This window comes from Oryza sativa, chromosome 4 (assembly GCF_034140825.1).
Source record: "Oryza sativa Japonica Group chromosome 4, ASM3414082v1".
Lineage (NCBI taxonomy): Eukaryota > Viridiplantae > Streptophyta > Magnoliopsida > Poales > Poaceae > Oryza > Oryza sativa.
The window spans coordinates 16,675,788-16,691,881 of NC_089038.1; the positions used below are offsets into that span (position 1 = coordinate 16,675,788).

The following is a 16,094-nucleotide window of genomic DNA, read 5'->3' on the forward strand; positions in this document are numbered from 1 at the left end:
CCCAACCTGCCCTATTTTTGTTCTCAACAGATCTGTAAAAGTTAAAGTCACCCAAGAGGATCCAATTTTCATTGTCAGGAATTTGCAAATCAAACAACCACTGGGCAAAGAGGGATCTATCAGGATCAACACACGGGCCATAGACTGAAACAAGAGTCCAGGACTCAGCAGAGTGTTTTGGAAAGAACTTTACAATCACAGCAGACCGGGTGATACAAATAACATTAGCAGCAAAGATTGCAACAACCCAACAGACCAAGATACCTCCAGAAGCTCCAACGGAAGGAGAGAAAGAGAAAGAATCAAAGCGTTTCGGAGCTAACTTCTTAACATAAGCAGTATCAAAACTTTCCTTCTTGGTTTCCTGTAAACAAAAAACTGAGCAACTACTATCATCAACAGCTTGCCTGACAGCTCTGCATTTATCCGCTGAATTTACACCTCTCACATTCCAACACAGAATATTCCAATTTCTTGTAAGATTACTCATAGAAAGTAGATAAGGAACAAGGTAAATAGAACATAATTAAATTACATTCCAAAGCCAAGAGCTGACTGGTCCAAGCAAAAAATAAAGGGGGCAAGCTAGAACAGACTACAGAGCAATAGTCTGGAGAGGAAACATAGGACACGAAGGAACATAACTGAAGATAAACAAAGCCACTAGGGCTAAGGAACATAGAACAAGACAAAGTTCTAGATTTATTCCTAGGAAACCTAAACAGAACCAGACTTAGAAACTCAAGATTCATCATCAACAGACTTTGGAGCAGAAGCCAGGAGGCTTTCCTGTGTCACATCCTGAGGAGCAACACCACAAAGATCAGTGGCCATTTTCTGGAGGAGAGGAATAGGGCAATCAGCAGGACCTTCCACTTCAGCTGTACCTTCCATGAAGTCAGATTCTTGCAGAGAACTTCCTGAGAAAAGAAGGCCCACCTCATGAGCAACCTGCTTGAGCTTTTTTACAGACTTGCCCCTAGGTTTCCCAATTCCTTGATTAGGATCAGGCTCAACAAGAATATCATCCTTAAAACTCAATTTGCGTGCATCAAAAATAGCAAGGAGTCTTTTGCTGCTTCTTAATCCTGTAGCAACAACAGGAGTGGCAGATCCAACTGCTCTCTTCTTGTAAGTCCTTTTTGCTGGTTTAACTGGGGCGTCAGAATCAGTGAGGGCTAAAAAAACACTAGGAGGCGGCGCAACAGCAAGTGGAACAGGATCAAGAATTTCATTAGCCCCAGAAACAACAGGAACATCATTCCCTGAAGCCCAGTTAGAAGTACCAAGAACACTTCCAGAGTTTAAGGCAGACCAAAAGGATGCATCCTTGACAAAATTCTTATCAAACATAATCTGAGGAAACCTCTGGCATAAATTCTTTAAAACATTAGCATCAACAGAAACTTCCTGGACCATCAAGCTATTGTCAGCCCCAATCTCACTTGCTTCACTACTAGAAATACTGATAATAGAACCAGAGTTACCTGAATTGACAGCTAAAATAGAACTAGCAAAGGAGGAATTAATTTGTAGCACATCAGTAGGCTGTGGAATCTCAGGCAAAAAATCAACATTGTCATTCACATTGTCCTGACCCTCATCCCAATTATCCCAACCCTGATTCTCTTCCTGATCAAAATTCTGCACATTACCAAATTGCCAAGCTGGAACATCCTCAAAATTAACATTAGGATACACAGGACCTTCACCCATCGGCAGATCATCATCAAGAGGGAAAGCATCAGCAAACTCACCATTTAGGGTATAAACATAGATAGTCCATGACTGGCCGTTTGGAGCATTTGGTTGCTCCCAAACAACATACTGTGGCACAGAGTCTAAATCTTTATACCATACTCTTGCCAAAACCCTACCCTTGAGAGTATCAGAATCATACCACCAGTCCAGCTCACCAAAGGTTGAAATGACTTGTTTCACATTATGCAAAGTAACATAGTCCAGCGGGAAATCAAGCAACATGACCCAACCTCTATGATTATAGGGAGCATTACGCCAATTCGGACCCTGATTATGTCTAACAAAACAGACCTCATGAACCGCATCATAAGCAATGGGCTCACCAAGAACTAAAGCATCCCGATGAACAGGTGAACTAATCTGGAATAAAGCGACAGCATTCGGATGCGGGAAGGAAGCAAGCACACGAATATTCCTGACCTGATCAAGAAACTCCCTAATCTCAGCACGATGCTCATCCGATTGATCTTCAGGCAACGGAGGAAGGACCAGAGCCAAGACGTACTGCTCATGACTCATGATTGAGGGAGTGAAGTTAACTGAGTCCACTCGCCGGCGTCGATGAGGCCCAGCTGGGTGCAAATGCAGTCCGGGAGGGATGAATCGGAGAGGATTTGGATGAAGGTTCGCCATTGAAGACGGAGAGCTTTCTCGAGAAAAGGGGTTTTCCGCAGCAGCAGAGAGTGGAAGACGGGGGGACTTAGGCTTGACAACCGATTTTTTAACCCAGACTTTTCGAACCCTAGGGGAAAACCGTTTGAATGGACCACTACCCAAGGGTTTAGGCCCAGCACTGGGAGTAGGCTTAGGAATCGGATCAGAGGGTTTATCAACAACCTTCGAAACTTTAGGCCCAGAGATTGGATTCTGAGAGTTCGGATCTGATGAGCTTGCAATCAGAAATTTGGAACATGAACGAGAGGAATCATGAACATGGAAGCGGTTAAAAACCTTAGAGATTGGAATGGAGGATGAAGCAACAGTAACAGACTTTGATTTAACAGACATAGATTTCTTTCTCTTAACAACAGACCACTCACTGAGCTGCTCAGATTCCCACCGACGAAACTCAAACCTCCAATTAGGACCACCATCACGCCATAAGAAAAACCTCATGTGATAATCACGGCAAATATATGATCGGAGGTTGTAAATCCACAAACCAACAGATTTGTCACGAACACAGAAATTGTAACACCGATCATTGAGATGCGAAACAAAAAATCCAGCAGGGGAACCTCCCAAACAAGCTCTAAGAGCAATGGCAACAGAGGACTCCTCAAGACGAAAAGTGGAACGGGGGACGTCCACCACCAATTTGAAAGGATGAAAGCAATAGAAAGAAGAAGAGTGCACCGGAGTACCATGGAGACGACGACACTGATCCCTGATCTCATTACCAGGGTGGAAATCCCACCCACTCGGCGGCGAGGGAGGCATCATGGCTAATCGCCATCACGATCGCCATCACCGAGAAAAGCGGAGTTCGCCATCTGTTAATGTGCATTCCTCTGCTTCTTGTCTGTAAATGTCCCTTTCGTAAGGGCAACCATGTAAATTCCCCTGTATAACCTAAACCCTAGTAGTAAGAACCTGTAATGGGGCTATAAATAGTCCCCTGGGGCCATGTAATGGGGGGATCCGGAGTAAAAAATTCTAAAATTAACACACTTCGTTTCTTTCCAACCACTGTTGAGTAACCACGTCTTCCGACTTATGTGGTTGTCGTTTCGACAACAGCTGGCGCCGACCGTGGGGACCTCCGAGCGAAACATCTGAGAGCGAATGCCACAGAAGAAGGTCGTGAAGGAGAAGGTTACAAGGCGAAAGGAAAGCGACGCCGGAGTGGACATGGCTGCCGAAGAGGAAGCAGAGCCTTCGGCGCCCGTGGCCGAAGATGGAGGAGCGCCATCTGCTTCCGCATCTGCGCCATCACTACTGCCTTCGGCCCTTGCCGCCTCTGTGCAGGTGTCGAACGTGGCCAACGTGGCGAAGGCGGCTGCGGCGGCAAGGGCACTCCAGACCAGGGCGGAGATCCTTTCGACAAGCCAACTGCTGGTGCCCCAAGCCGCCCCATCGCAGCTGGCAGCGGCCTCAGCTCCGCTCGCTGCTGGGCAGGTCCAAGTCAACCCTGACCCCGAAGCACAAACCGAAGCCGACATGGAAGCCATGCGGCAGAACATGGCACGGCTCCAAGACATGCTTTGCCAAATGCAAGAACAACAACAAGCATACGAGGCGGCAAGGCGAACCAAGCTCACGTGGGCCCCAATCCTCCAGTATTCGACAGGATATGTCCCACTCCAAGTCCATCCGCAAGTGCCGACCTAGCACCTTCCGCCACAAGTCGCGCAAGCGCCAATGTACTTCGCCGGGTAGCCATCGCCCGCAGCAGCGGATCCGGCCCCTCACATGCAAGTGCAAGCTCAGCCGGTCGCTGCCCAAGTGCACCATCAGCCACCTGGCCAAGTGCCACAAACAATGGCAGAAGGGGCTTCGGCTCTGCAGTCGCAGCTCCAAGCTTTCCTTCAGCAGCTCAACCAACCCCACAACATTTCAAGTACAACCCCATTGGCTCGCCCGGAGGGGAATACAAGTCAAGGTGCGCCTAGTTGGTTGCCGTCAAATCAGCCAGGTCTGGGGGCTTCGCCATGGAGTCAAGGACCGCAGTTCGACTTCATCAATGCTGCTCAGGCGCCAACCGTTCGGTAGCAAGCACAAACTCCAGGCTTCGGAGCAAACCAAGCACCAATCCAAGCCTCCATGAGATGGTAACAGCCAACTTTCGACCCATCCATGGCCCAACCCCATGCACAAGCCGTGATTTCGCCCTTCGCCACGCCGTACCCACAGCAAGGTGCCGTAAATAGGGCGGGGGGCGAAAAGGGGCTACCGCTGAGTGGAGGAATCAAGACTCGTCCAATTCCAGCCCAGTTCAAATTCCCACCCGTCCCACGCTACTCAGGCGAAACTGACCCGAAGAAATTCCTCTCCATCTACGAGTCCGCGATTGAAGCGGCTCATGGCGACGAAAATACCAAGGCAAAGGTAATACATCTCGCTCTAGACGGCATCACCCGTTCTTGGTATTTCAATTTGCCAGCCAATAGCATTTACTCATGGGAGCAATTGCGCGATGTCTTTGTCCTTAACTTTCGAGGCACCTATGAGGAGCCGAAGACGTAGCAACATCTACTTGGCATTTGCTAGAGGCCGGGGGAGTCGATAAGGGAGTACATGCGTCGCTTCTCGCAAGCCCGGTGCCAAGTTCAAGACATAACCGAGGCATCGGTCATAAATGCCGCTTCGGCTGGTCTGCTCGAGGGCGAACTCACAAGAAAAATCGCCACCAAGGAGCCACAGACACTTGAGCACCTACTTCGCATCATTGCGGTTTCGCAAGGGGCGAGGAGGATTCCAAGCGACGGCAAGCTATACAAGCTGAGTACGATAAAGCTTCCGTCGCCACTGCTCAAGCTCAAGCACAAGTTCAAGTTGCCGAACCACCTCCCCTCGCTGTTCGCTAGCCTTAGCCGGCGATTCAAGGACAGCCGCCAAGGCAAGGCCAAGCCCTCATGACCTGGAGGAAGTTCAGAACCGACCATGCAGGCAAGGCTGTGATGGCTGTTGAAGAAGTGCAAGCCCTCCGCAAGGAGTTCGACGCCCAGCAAGCAAGCAACCATCAGCAGCCGGTCCGCAAGAAGGTCCAAAAAGACCTCTACTACGCCTTCCACGGACGCTCTTCGCACACCACGGAGCAATGCCGAAACATTAGGCAACGCGGCAACATGCAAGATCCAAGGCCGTAGCAGGGAGCAACTGTCGAAGCACCTCGTGAAGCAGTTCAGGAGAAAGCACCCCCAGCCGAACAACGCCAAGATGCACAGCGAAGGGTAATCCAAGTGATTACAAGGGCTGACCCGCCAAGCCAGTTGTCCAAACGGCAGAAGAAGATGCGGATCCGAACGGTCCACAACATCACTTCGGCGGGTAAAGGGACGCCGCAGTATCTGAACCAGCTAATTTCTTTTGGGTCGGAAGACGCCGAAGGAGTTATGTTCCCGCATCAAGATCCTCTTGTGATCTCAGCCGAGAGAGCTGGCTTCGAAGTCCGACGAATCCTGGTCGGCAGAGGGAGTTCGGCCGATGTTATCTTCGCTGAAGCATATGCCAAGATGGGGTTGCCCACCCAAGCCCTTACCCCAGCACCAGCATCGCTTCGCGGTTTTGGCGGAGAGGCAGTTCAAGTCCTTGGCCAAGCACTTTTGCTGATAGCTTTTGGCTCGGGGGAGAACAGACGTGAAGAGCAAGTACTGTTCGACGTCGTCGACATCCCGTACAACTACAACGCCATCTTTGGCCGTGCAACCCTGAACAAGTTCGAAGCCATTTCCCACCACAATTATCTCAAGCTCAAGATGCCCGGCCTGACAGGAGTGATAGTGGTCAAGGGGCTTCAGCCTTCGGCCGCTTCAAAAGGCGATCTGGCCATAATCAACAGAGAAGTGCACAATGTTGAGGCCGAACCGTATGACCGACCGAAGCACGCGCCAAAGCCCACCCCTCACAGCAAGATAATAAAGGTACAGATTGATGATGCCAACCCCACAAAGCTCGTATCACTAGGGGACGACATGGGTGAAGAAGAAGCTGGGAGCATCCTAGAGGTGCTCAAAAAGAACATTGATATCTTCGCCTGGAGCCCCGACGAAGTGGGAGGTGTTTGGACAGATCTCATCATGCATCACCTGGCAGTCAAGCTAGATGCCAAGCCAAGAAAACAGAAGTTGCGCAAGATGTCCGCCGATCGCCAAGAGGCGGTGAAAGCCGAAGTCCAAAAACTACTCAGGGCCGGGGTCATTCAAGAGATTGACCATCCGGAGTGGCTGGCGAATCCAGTGCTGGTGCGGAAGTCAACCAGCAAAAAACGCATGTGTGTCGATTTCACAGACCTGAACAAAGCATGTCCGAAAGACGATTTCCCCTTGCCACGGATCGATCAGCTCGTGGATTCAACAGCTGGCTGCGAACTCATGAGTTTCCTGGATGCATATTCCGGCTATCACCAGATCCACATGAACCCGCCCGACATCCCCAAAACAGCCTTCATCACTCCATTCGGCACATTTTGTCACCTCAGGATGCCTTTCGGCCTGAGGAATACCGGAGCAACCTTCGCCAGGCTGGTGTACAAGGTCCTTTGCAAGCAGTTGGGGCGAAACGTGGAAGCTTATGTCGACGACATCGTCGTAAAAAGCCGCAAGGCTTTCGACCATGTGTCCAACCTACAGGAGACCTTTGACAACTTACGCGCAGCAGGCATAAAACTGAATCCTGAGAAGTGCGTTTTCGGCGTTCGCGCAGGCAAGCTGTTGGGCTTCCTTGTTTCTGAAAAAGGCATCGAGGCGAATCCCAAGAAAATCGACGCCATTCAGCAAATGAAGCCTCCGTCGAGTGTACATGAGGTACAAAAGCTCGCGGGCCGAATTGTGGCACTTAGTCGATTCCTCTCAAAGGCAGCCGAAAGAGGTTTGCCCTTCTTCAAGACCCTCCGGGGCTCGGGAAAGTTCAATTGGACACCAGAATGCCAAGCAGCGTTCGACGAGCTAAAGCAATACCTGCAAAGCCCGTCAGCTCTGATAAGCCCAGCACCGAGAAGCAAACTGCTACTATACTTAGCAGCTTCGCCGGTGGCAGTTAGTGCTGTCCTCGTCCAAGAAACAGAGTTCGGCCAGAAACCGGTCTATTTGGTCTCCGAAGCATTGCAAGGAGCAAAGACAAGATACATTGAAATGGAAAAGCTCGCTTACGCCCTGGTGATGGCTTCGCGCAAGCTTAAGCACTACTTCCAAGCCCACAAAGTCATAGTGCCATCATAGTACCCCTTGGGCGAAATACTCCGAGACAAGGAAGTTACTGGCCGGCTCAGCAAGTGGGCGGCAGAGCTATCCCCGTTCGATTTGCGTTTTGTTGCACGCACTGCTGTCAAGTCTCAAGTGCTAGCTGACTGCGTAGCTGAATGGACACCAGTATTCACCCCCGAGCCCAAGCCTGTCGAACAATTCTGGGTGATGTGCTCCAACGGTTCGTGGTCGCACAAGGGGGTAGGCATTGCGGCAGTACTCATTTCGCCGAATGGTGTGCCAATTCGGTATGCTGCAAGGCTGCAGTTCGACACAACCAACAACGCAGCAGGATACGAAGCCGTTCTTCTGGGCCTAAGAAAGGCGAAAGCACTGGGAGTCCGGCGCTTGCTAATCCGAACCGACTCCAAGCTGGTGGCAGGCCATGTTGACAAATCCTTCGAGGCAAAAGAAGAAGGAATGAAGAGGTATTTGGAGGCCGTTCGGTCCATGGAAAAGTGCTTCACCGGCATAACGGTCGAACACTTACCTAGAGGCCGGAACGAGGAAGGAGACGCCTTGGCGAAATCTGCTGCTTCTAGTGGCCCACATTCGCCTGGCATCTTTTTCGAAGTCCTGTATGCACCAAGTGTGCCCGTGGACAGCTTGGAGGTCATGGCAATCGATCAGGTGAAACTGAGCGAAGACCCATACGACTGGCGAACCCCGTTTGTGAAACATCTTGAAACTGGCTGGCTTCCGGAAGACGAAGCAGAAGCAAAGCGCTTGCAACTCAGAGCCACGAAGTATAAGATGGTCTCGGCCCAGCGCTATCGCTCCGGGGTACTTCAACCCTTACTTCGTTGCATCTCTTTCGCCGAAGGCGAGGAAATGGCAAAGGAGATACACTAGGGGCTATGTGGCGCGCACCAAGCCGCAAGAACAGTGGCCTCCAAAGTGTTTAGACAAGGAGTTTATTGGCCCACTATGTTGAAAGTCTGTATTGAGAAAATCAAGAAGTGCGAAAGTTGCCAGCGTCATGGCCGAAGCCAAACCGTGCCCTAGTATGATTTGCAGCCCATTGCGCCAATCTGGCCCTTCGCCAGATGGGGACTGGACATCATTGGGCTGTTCCCGGTGGCGCGAAACGGGTATAAGTTCGCAATTGTGGCTGTGGAATATTTCTCTCGATGGATTGAAGCCGAACCCCTCGGGGCAATCACTTCGGCAGCAGTACAAAAGTTTGTATGGAAAAACATTGTTTGCCGTTTTGGAGTGCCAAAAGAGTTCATCACTGACAACGACAAGCGGTTCGACTCTGACAAGTTCAGAGAGATGTGCGAAGGACTTAACCTGGAAATCAGGTTCGCGTCAGTCGTGCACCCGCAGTCAAATGGGGCGGTCGAACGTACAAATGGCAAGATCCTAGAAGCACTAAAGAAAAGGCTCGAGGGGGCAGCGAAGGGCAAATGGCCAGAGGAAGTGCTATCTGTTCTCTGGGCCCTTCGGACGACCCCCACAAGACCAACCAAGTTTAACCCGTTTATGCTTCTTTGTGGCGATGAGGCAATGACCCCAGCGGAGCTAGAGGCTAACTCACCAAGGGTGATGTTCTCTGGGGGCGAAGAGGGGCGCGAGGTGTCGCTCGAACTCTTGGAGGGGGTAAGAGTCGAAGCACATGCGCCAGTATACCACAAGCACTTCGGCAACTTACAACAAAAAAGTTCAACCGACGGAGCTGATGCCTGGTCATCTTGTCCTAAGGAAGAAAGCGAACCCGATTGCTGTTGGCAAGCTTGAATCAAAGTGGGAAGGACCATACCTCATCAAGCACAAGTCTAGGATGGGATCTTTTCGATTGGCGGCACTAGAAGGTGACGAGTTCGACCATTCCTGGAACGCCGCCTCTCTCAAGCGCTTCTATGTCTAGAACGGGTGGCATCCAAATCGCCAACTTGTAAAAATGTACATATCATCATGTAAGCCCTTCGACACTTTGTAAGCCTTTCGGCAAGAAAAAAAAAAGAAAAAAAAGAGGAAAATGAAAAAAGACAAAAAAAATTGGATGTAGATCTATTATCCACCACGGAGGCCCGAACCAGTATAAAACCCTTGTGTCCTCCGCCTTCTTTTTATTTTTGTGTGATTGATAATTTGTGGAAAAACCCCAAGGCAAACACCTGATCAACGAAAAAGGCCAGGGGGGCGAAACGAATCGGCCGAAGCATCGCTCGCTGAACGTTGAAACCGCCACAGCTTGTTTCGAAAAATAACTAGCCGAACGCCGTTACATTCGATCAACATAAAAACAAAAGCGTTTCTTGCAGCACAGAACGCTACGGATCGAAAACGAACGACGAAAAGCTGAAAAGTCAGTACACCTATTTCGCTAATATACGCAAAGGGGATGACATGTTCCGACCTAACAAAAGCACAAAATGTGACAATGCGAAAAATAGCGAAAAGGGAATAAAACACATCGTTATTAACTTCGAAAAAATAATCGAAGAATAGAAGGTTTACAATACAATACAGCCCAGCTTACAAGTAAATTACATCTTCGCCCCCGTAGTCACTATCTCTCCCTAAGGAATGGTCAGGCGAACTAGGTTCGTCATCACTACTAATATCATACACAACCCTAAGAGGAGTAGGGGGCGAAACACTGACTAAACTGTAACGACACTGAGAGATCGCTTCCTGACGATTAGTCTTCTGATGGTTTCGCCAAAAGCGAGCCATATCCTCCAAACGTCTTGAATGAACAAGGTCGTAGTCTTCTAAGGTTCGCCTGGGGTACGCCCGCAGCCAGCCGGCAACCTTAAAAACCTTATAGCTGCGACTGTTTATCTCCATTTCGCGATAAAAAGGCCAAAATGGGCATCGGACCTTCGGCAGACCCTTCAATGCCACAAATTTCTCGTTTTGACTTCGCCAGCTCCCAGAAGGGGGCCGAATGCACGACTTTCGGCGAACACCCTGGTAGACAGTGCAGAAAGGGCAAAACACAATTTACATTGTAAGAATAGGTGAAAAAAAAGGAAGGTATGGCATAATGCGAAATGAGCGAAATAATAATACGCCAAAGACTTCGACCATCAAAAGGTGGCTAAGATTGTGTCATACATTCCAAATATACGAGAGACCTTTTTTGGCTACAGTAAGGAGGGTTAGCGGCAGCCTGCCGAATATACATCGTTCGCCTCAACAGGCAAACGCAAAAAGAAGAAGGAAAACTACAAAAATCTAAGGAAAGGGCGGAGGGCCTCACACCTCTGGGTGATCCTGGGCATCGCCTCCACCCTCTTCGCCTGCCATGTCCTCTTCTTCGCTCCGGTCTGCCGCCTCCGCCTTTGCTAGTTGCTCCAAAAGCCGCGCCTTGGCAGCGGACGGGCCGTCCTTCTGCCAGAACTGTTTTCGCCACGCGCGAAGAGCAGGCGTAATGTTCTGCGCACTAATCTCCCAGTCCCCCTTCGCATAGTTAGGGAACTCGGCGACGTGCTCGCAGACGAACTGTTGCAAAAGGCCCAAAGTGAAGGCCGCTGATACACGCGCACAGCAATTGCCGTACGTAGTGGCACAGTCCGAAACCGAACCGCCAGCCTGCTGGGTCCACTCGGAGAAGTCGAAAGCTGAGGCATCTTCGGCAGAGACCCCTCGCACCTTCGCGCCCATGTCAGTAAGCGCGAGGCGGAGCGTTTGGCAAGCCGTTCTCGCGGATTCGATGGTTTTCGCCATCTCCCGCGAAAACCGCTGCGACTCATCCACAACGCTCGCTTCGGCCTTGCTAACCTTCAGGCGAAGAGCTTCCATCTTCGGCTCAGTGAGGTTATAGTAATCAGTCAGCACGGCGGAATGGGCCTTTTCCTCCTTCAATTCGGCCTGCAGGCGATCAACCTCCGCTATGGCCTCTCTCCCCTTCTCCAGTTTGGCCTTGAGGCAATCGACCTCGGCCCTAGCCTTTTTTCCTTTCTCCAACTCGGATTGGAGGCGCTTGATTTCAGCTTTCGCCTCTTTGAGTGTGTTGGCGAGTGCCTCCATCTCCAAGTTCTGCGGCTTATTTCGTCGTCCTTGGCCCGAAGACGGTTCTTAAATCCGTCAAGACGGGCCCACGCGGTTCGCTCTGTCGAACAGTGAGCCGCAAGAATCTGGATGCAAGATACGAGCGGGCGAAGAGAACAAAATGTTAATTATGAGACAGGTAAAAGAAAAGGGGAGAGGAAAATGATGAAGGGAGAAAAAGCATACCCGAACTACCAAGCTTTTAATAGCAGAACACCCCTCATCGAACTCATTTAGTTCGGTGAATAGGCTCGGGGTGCTGGCAGGTAGGACAAGATTGCTTACTCCCTCCACAAAGGGAATAAGGTCCGCCCGGGTCTCGAAATCACCAGGGGCGAAGTGGGGCGCCGCAAGGGAATACTCCGAGGCAGATGCTTCGGCGGCCGCACCCTTCCCCTTCGTCTTGACTAACGGCGAAATAGCTGGTTCACGCAGAGGGCTCCCGAAGACCCTCGCCGCAGCCATCATGATCCGTTCGGCGGAGGCTGAAGCCCCGGTGATGGCGCTGCTGCCTGCCCCATTAGCGCCGAGTGGAAGAATGGGGGCGATCGAAAGGTCCAGGCTGCGGCCAGCGGGTGAAGTCGGAGTCTCGTCAGAAGACTCGTCGTCACTAAAAACGCGAGCGATGTCGACGAGTCCTTTCTTTTTAGAGATCTTCTTGACCGGACCTCCCTTCGCCGCCTTGCTCGACGAGAACGCAACTAGGGCCTTCGCCCCTTCCACATCCTTTCGTCGAAGGGGGGAGCTGTTCGACTCCACCCCGGTCTCGTTGTGGCCGGGACTTGGAGTAGGAGTGTAGCCAGGGGTGTCGACGCGGTCTTCGATCGCCTCGTTTGCGGCCTTTTCGCCACGGCCTCCACCTCCTCTTCTTCCTCCCCTTCCTCCTCGCCGTCATGCTCTTCGGCATGATCCTCGTCGTCGGCGTCGGAATCCGACGAAGCAGGAACCCTTCGCTTCCTAGGGACAAGCTTCACTTGTCCGCGCGTTCGCTTTCGCGAAGGTCCTGCATCGTCGTCGGCTTTGTGGGGGTTCGCCCGGGGAGGCAATTCACTGTTGTAAACCCAGTTTGCCCGGCCAGCTGCTTGTCGTGTCAGCAGCTCGCTATACTTGACGACCGATACATCGCCGATCATCCTGCGGGCTTCGGCTTCAGCCTGGTCGAGAGTCAACACTGCAAAAGTAAAGGGTGTAGCTACATTAAATGTCGAACAAGGCAACATAACAAAGCACAGGAGTGCATAGCGAAATAACAGTCTTACTGTTCATTCCCTCAAGAAGAACCAACTTCGGCAAACCGTCAATCTCTTCGTCTTGATCAACCGTGACTTGCCATGACTGGGAGAGGGGAAAGATGCGAAGCATACAAAATTCCTCCACCAAGTCACGGCAACTAAGGCAGGAGCAAACCTTACGGAGTAGAACGAACCGTGCCTCCATAGCGCCGTCCACGGCGATCTTGGGTTTCCGGTTCGGCGCAATCGCCCTGCGACGGCACCGAAGGGCTTTCGCCGAGTCAGAACCAGCCTCGAAGGGGATGGTGTGAAAGAACCACCTCGCCATCCAATGGTGGTCCCACTTCGACATGGCGGCGTTCACCGGCCAGAGATCGGACCACTCAGGGCGAACGTTAAAGTTCACGCTCCCGAACACTGTCTTCTTTGTTCCAGCCGGGGTAATCACCATTTTCGAGTTCACGGTGGCGAAAAATATGGCGCCGAAGAGTTCGGCGCTAGGCTCAAACCCGGAAGTCCGGCACGCCCATTCGAAGATGAAGATCCGAACTAGCGCCGATGGGCTCAACTGGAAAAGGCGAAGGATCTCCGGCAACAACACGTTGCACGGAAACCGTAGCCCTGCCTCAAAAAAGACGGCGAACACCACCGTCCGATTGTCGATAGGCTTCGGCACCACGGCTTTCCCTGGGGCGAAAGCCTGCCCCTCAACCAACGCCCCAGAGCTGACCAAATTCGCCAGCTCGACGTCGTCCACGTGAGAAACCCCCAAAAAGGCGGTGCTGTCGTCATCAACCCGGCCGGGATCCGGCCCTTTCGCCAAAGCAGGTTTTGGCTTGCGAGGGGCCATGGCGAACGGTGTGTATGCGTTGGCGAAGGAAGAGAATGGGCGAAGCACCTGAGGGGTCAGGAAACGCTGTGGAAGGAAAGAACGGAGGAAGAGAGCGCACGCGGTAAAAATGGTAAGTGTGGTGATGAAAAGGAAAGAGGGGTGGGAATATATAGCTCACCCGGGCGATGGTTCGCCTACCCACCAGTAAGAAAGCGCCACGTGTCACAAGGGTAGGCAAAACGGTAAATTCCCATCGACCGAGCAGCACAGTAAAAAAGCCCACGAAGGGAAAGCCCAATACTGTTCCTTTCGGCCCAGGAAAAGTAAAAAAATATATATACCACTGACCGCAGGAGGCGAAGAGCGGCAAAATAATACCAGCCGTACAAATAACAAACTTTATTTGCAGGAACAATGTAGGTTTCGGCAGGAGCATCGGTCGAAAGGGGGCGCCGCGTACCATACCACATGGTGTGCACGGTCTCGGCCGAAGCTCCATTCTCACCCTTGCCCGTGAGGGGCTTGTTGGCGGATGGCATGAGGCCCTTCGACCAAATCTGCTGAAACCCGTGGCGAAGACTATGGAGCAAGAACGGCGAGAGGCGAGGGGTCGTGCGAGTAAGCCAGAGGCGTCCCAGGCGAAGGGTGCAAGGCGAAGAGTATCTGCCGAAGGAAGACGACTTCGCCATGGCGAGTTCGCCCCCGCGAGGGCCGAAGAAGCCTTTCCGGCCCATCAAGCCTAGGGGCTATAGGGCCGGCGATCGCCCGACGGCCCATCAGGGACCCATGAGCCTCCATAACATTATGTACCCCTGTAAATGTCCCTTTCGTAAGGGCAACCATATAAATTCCCCTGTATAACCTAAACCCTAGTAGTAAGAACCTGTAATGAAGCTATAAATAGTCCCCTGGGGCCATGTAATGGGGGGATCCGGAGTAAAAAATTCTAAAATTAACACACTTCGTTTCTTTCCAACCACTGTTGAGTAACCACGTCTTTCGACGTATGCGGTTGTCGTTTCGACAACACCTATTACCACGCTATTTATTACCACGGCTAGCAACGATTTTAAGATTGTAGCAACATTAATCTATTGCCACAATTTTAGCATTGATACTACGAGTTTTTTCGTGGCGATAAATTATTTTTCTAGTAGTACCAAGGGGTAAAATGGTCTTTTCTTATCACTTAGTAGATGGCGGTAGAAAACTGACGGTGATGGCATTTATTAGACTAAATCACCTGTACGATGAAATTTCTTGCAATTAGCACTCGTTGATGGCAAAATATGGAGCCAGCCATGTAATTTCTTACAATTTCTAAATTTGATGGTTGGCGGCGCACAAGGCGTTGGACGGTTGATATACTTACCCTTGGTTTGCCTCACCCAAATCACTGCCCTTGATTTGACCAGGAGCAGGAGACAACCCCATACAATTTTGCAAACATTGTCTTCTCTAGCTAGGTATGTTTGGTTGTCCCTCTTCTATCGCTTTTCTGTTGCCAGACTTCTCACCAAGGGTGGAGGATATTGTGTTATGTAGCTGGTGGCTGATGATTAACTTGGTGATCCCGACCAGCTAGAAGCGTGGCATAAATACGCTGATCATATATTGGCGCATGAATGTTCTGGAAGTATGAGAATGATTATACATTTATTGGTATTGTACCCAAAATATCCATACAGCTTTAGTGCAGATTGCTGAAGAAGGAAACTTTTGGACCAGAGGTTTGGTGTAGCTTGAGGCTGCTGCCAGCTAGAGGTCATGTTGCTATTGTTCTTCGATTTGTTGTTTTGATATTTTGTTTTTGGTGGTTTGCTGAACCGTTGTGAGGAAGTGAGGGTTTGCGTGTATGCAATGATATGCAGTTCTCCTGCATATTCGAGAAAAATTCACTTACAAACAGAACCACCAGGAATATAGCAATAGCTTCTTTGGTTCACGTTCAAAAAACAAAAAATCCCGGATCCCGCACTGTGCAGGGTGCAGAGATGTAGCAGTTCATTGCAACCAAAAAGTGTCCCAGTCCATTCATCAAAAGGAATCAAAACCCCCCAAAAAGTAACCCATATTAAGACCAAAATCACTTTGATGTACCAAAAAGTAACTCAGACCAACACCAAAATACATCAGAGCAATTGTGCTCCACAAACCAATGCCCCCTTATCGATATCACTGCTTACAAAAAAATAAGTGCTTTTCATAGGCATCTGGCGAGTAAAGGCCGCCAATCCACACAATGATATTTTCATGTCACCATGCAAAATGCTATACCTCTAACAAAAATTGGCCTCGTCTCCTTCAAAGCTCCCATTTCATCTCCACATGACCACATGTCAAACATATAAATCAGAATTTCAA

The 16,094-nt window shown here is 50.6% G+C and overlaps 1 protein-coding gene across 1 annotated transcript; it reads left to right on the top strand.

Annotated features, from left to right (window-relative positions):
• Nucleotides 1–5,336: 5,336 nt before the first annotated feature.
• LOC136356199 (uncharacterized) lies at nucleotides 5,337–8,516 on the top strand. Its single transcript, XM_066309789.1, has 3 exons — nucleotides 5,337–5,566; nucleotides 6,059–7,577; nucleotides 7,671–8,516. Exons 1-3 carry the CDS (start codon nucleotides 5,337–5,339, stop codon nucleotides 8,514–8,516), a joined length of 2,595 nt encoding a protein of 864 aa, XP_066165886.1.
• The last annotated feature ends 7,578 nt before the right edge of the window (nucleotides 8,517–16,094 follow it).

Excerpts from the sequence above, each read along its gene's own strand:
- LOC136356199 (XM_066309789.1), top strand. The coding sequence starts at position 5,337 with ATGACCTGGAGGAAGTTCAGAACCGACCATGCAGGCAAGGCTGTGATG. Across the intron at positions 5,567-6,058 it reads AACATGCAAGATCCAAGGCC|ACGTGAAGAGCAAGTACTGT; the intron begins GTAGCAGGGAGC and ends GGGGGAGAACAG. Across the intron at positions 7,578-7,670 it reads AAAAGCTCGCTTACGCCCTG|GAAGTTACTGGCCGGCTCAG; the intron begins GTGATGGCTTCG and ends CTCCGAGACAAG.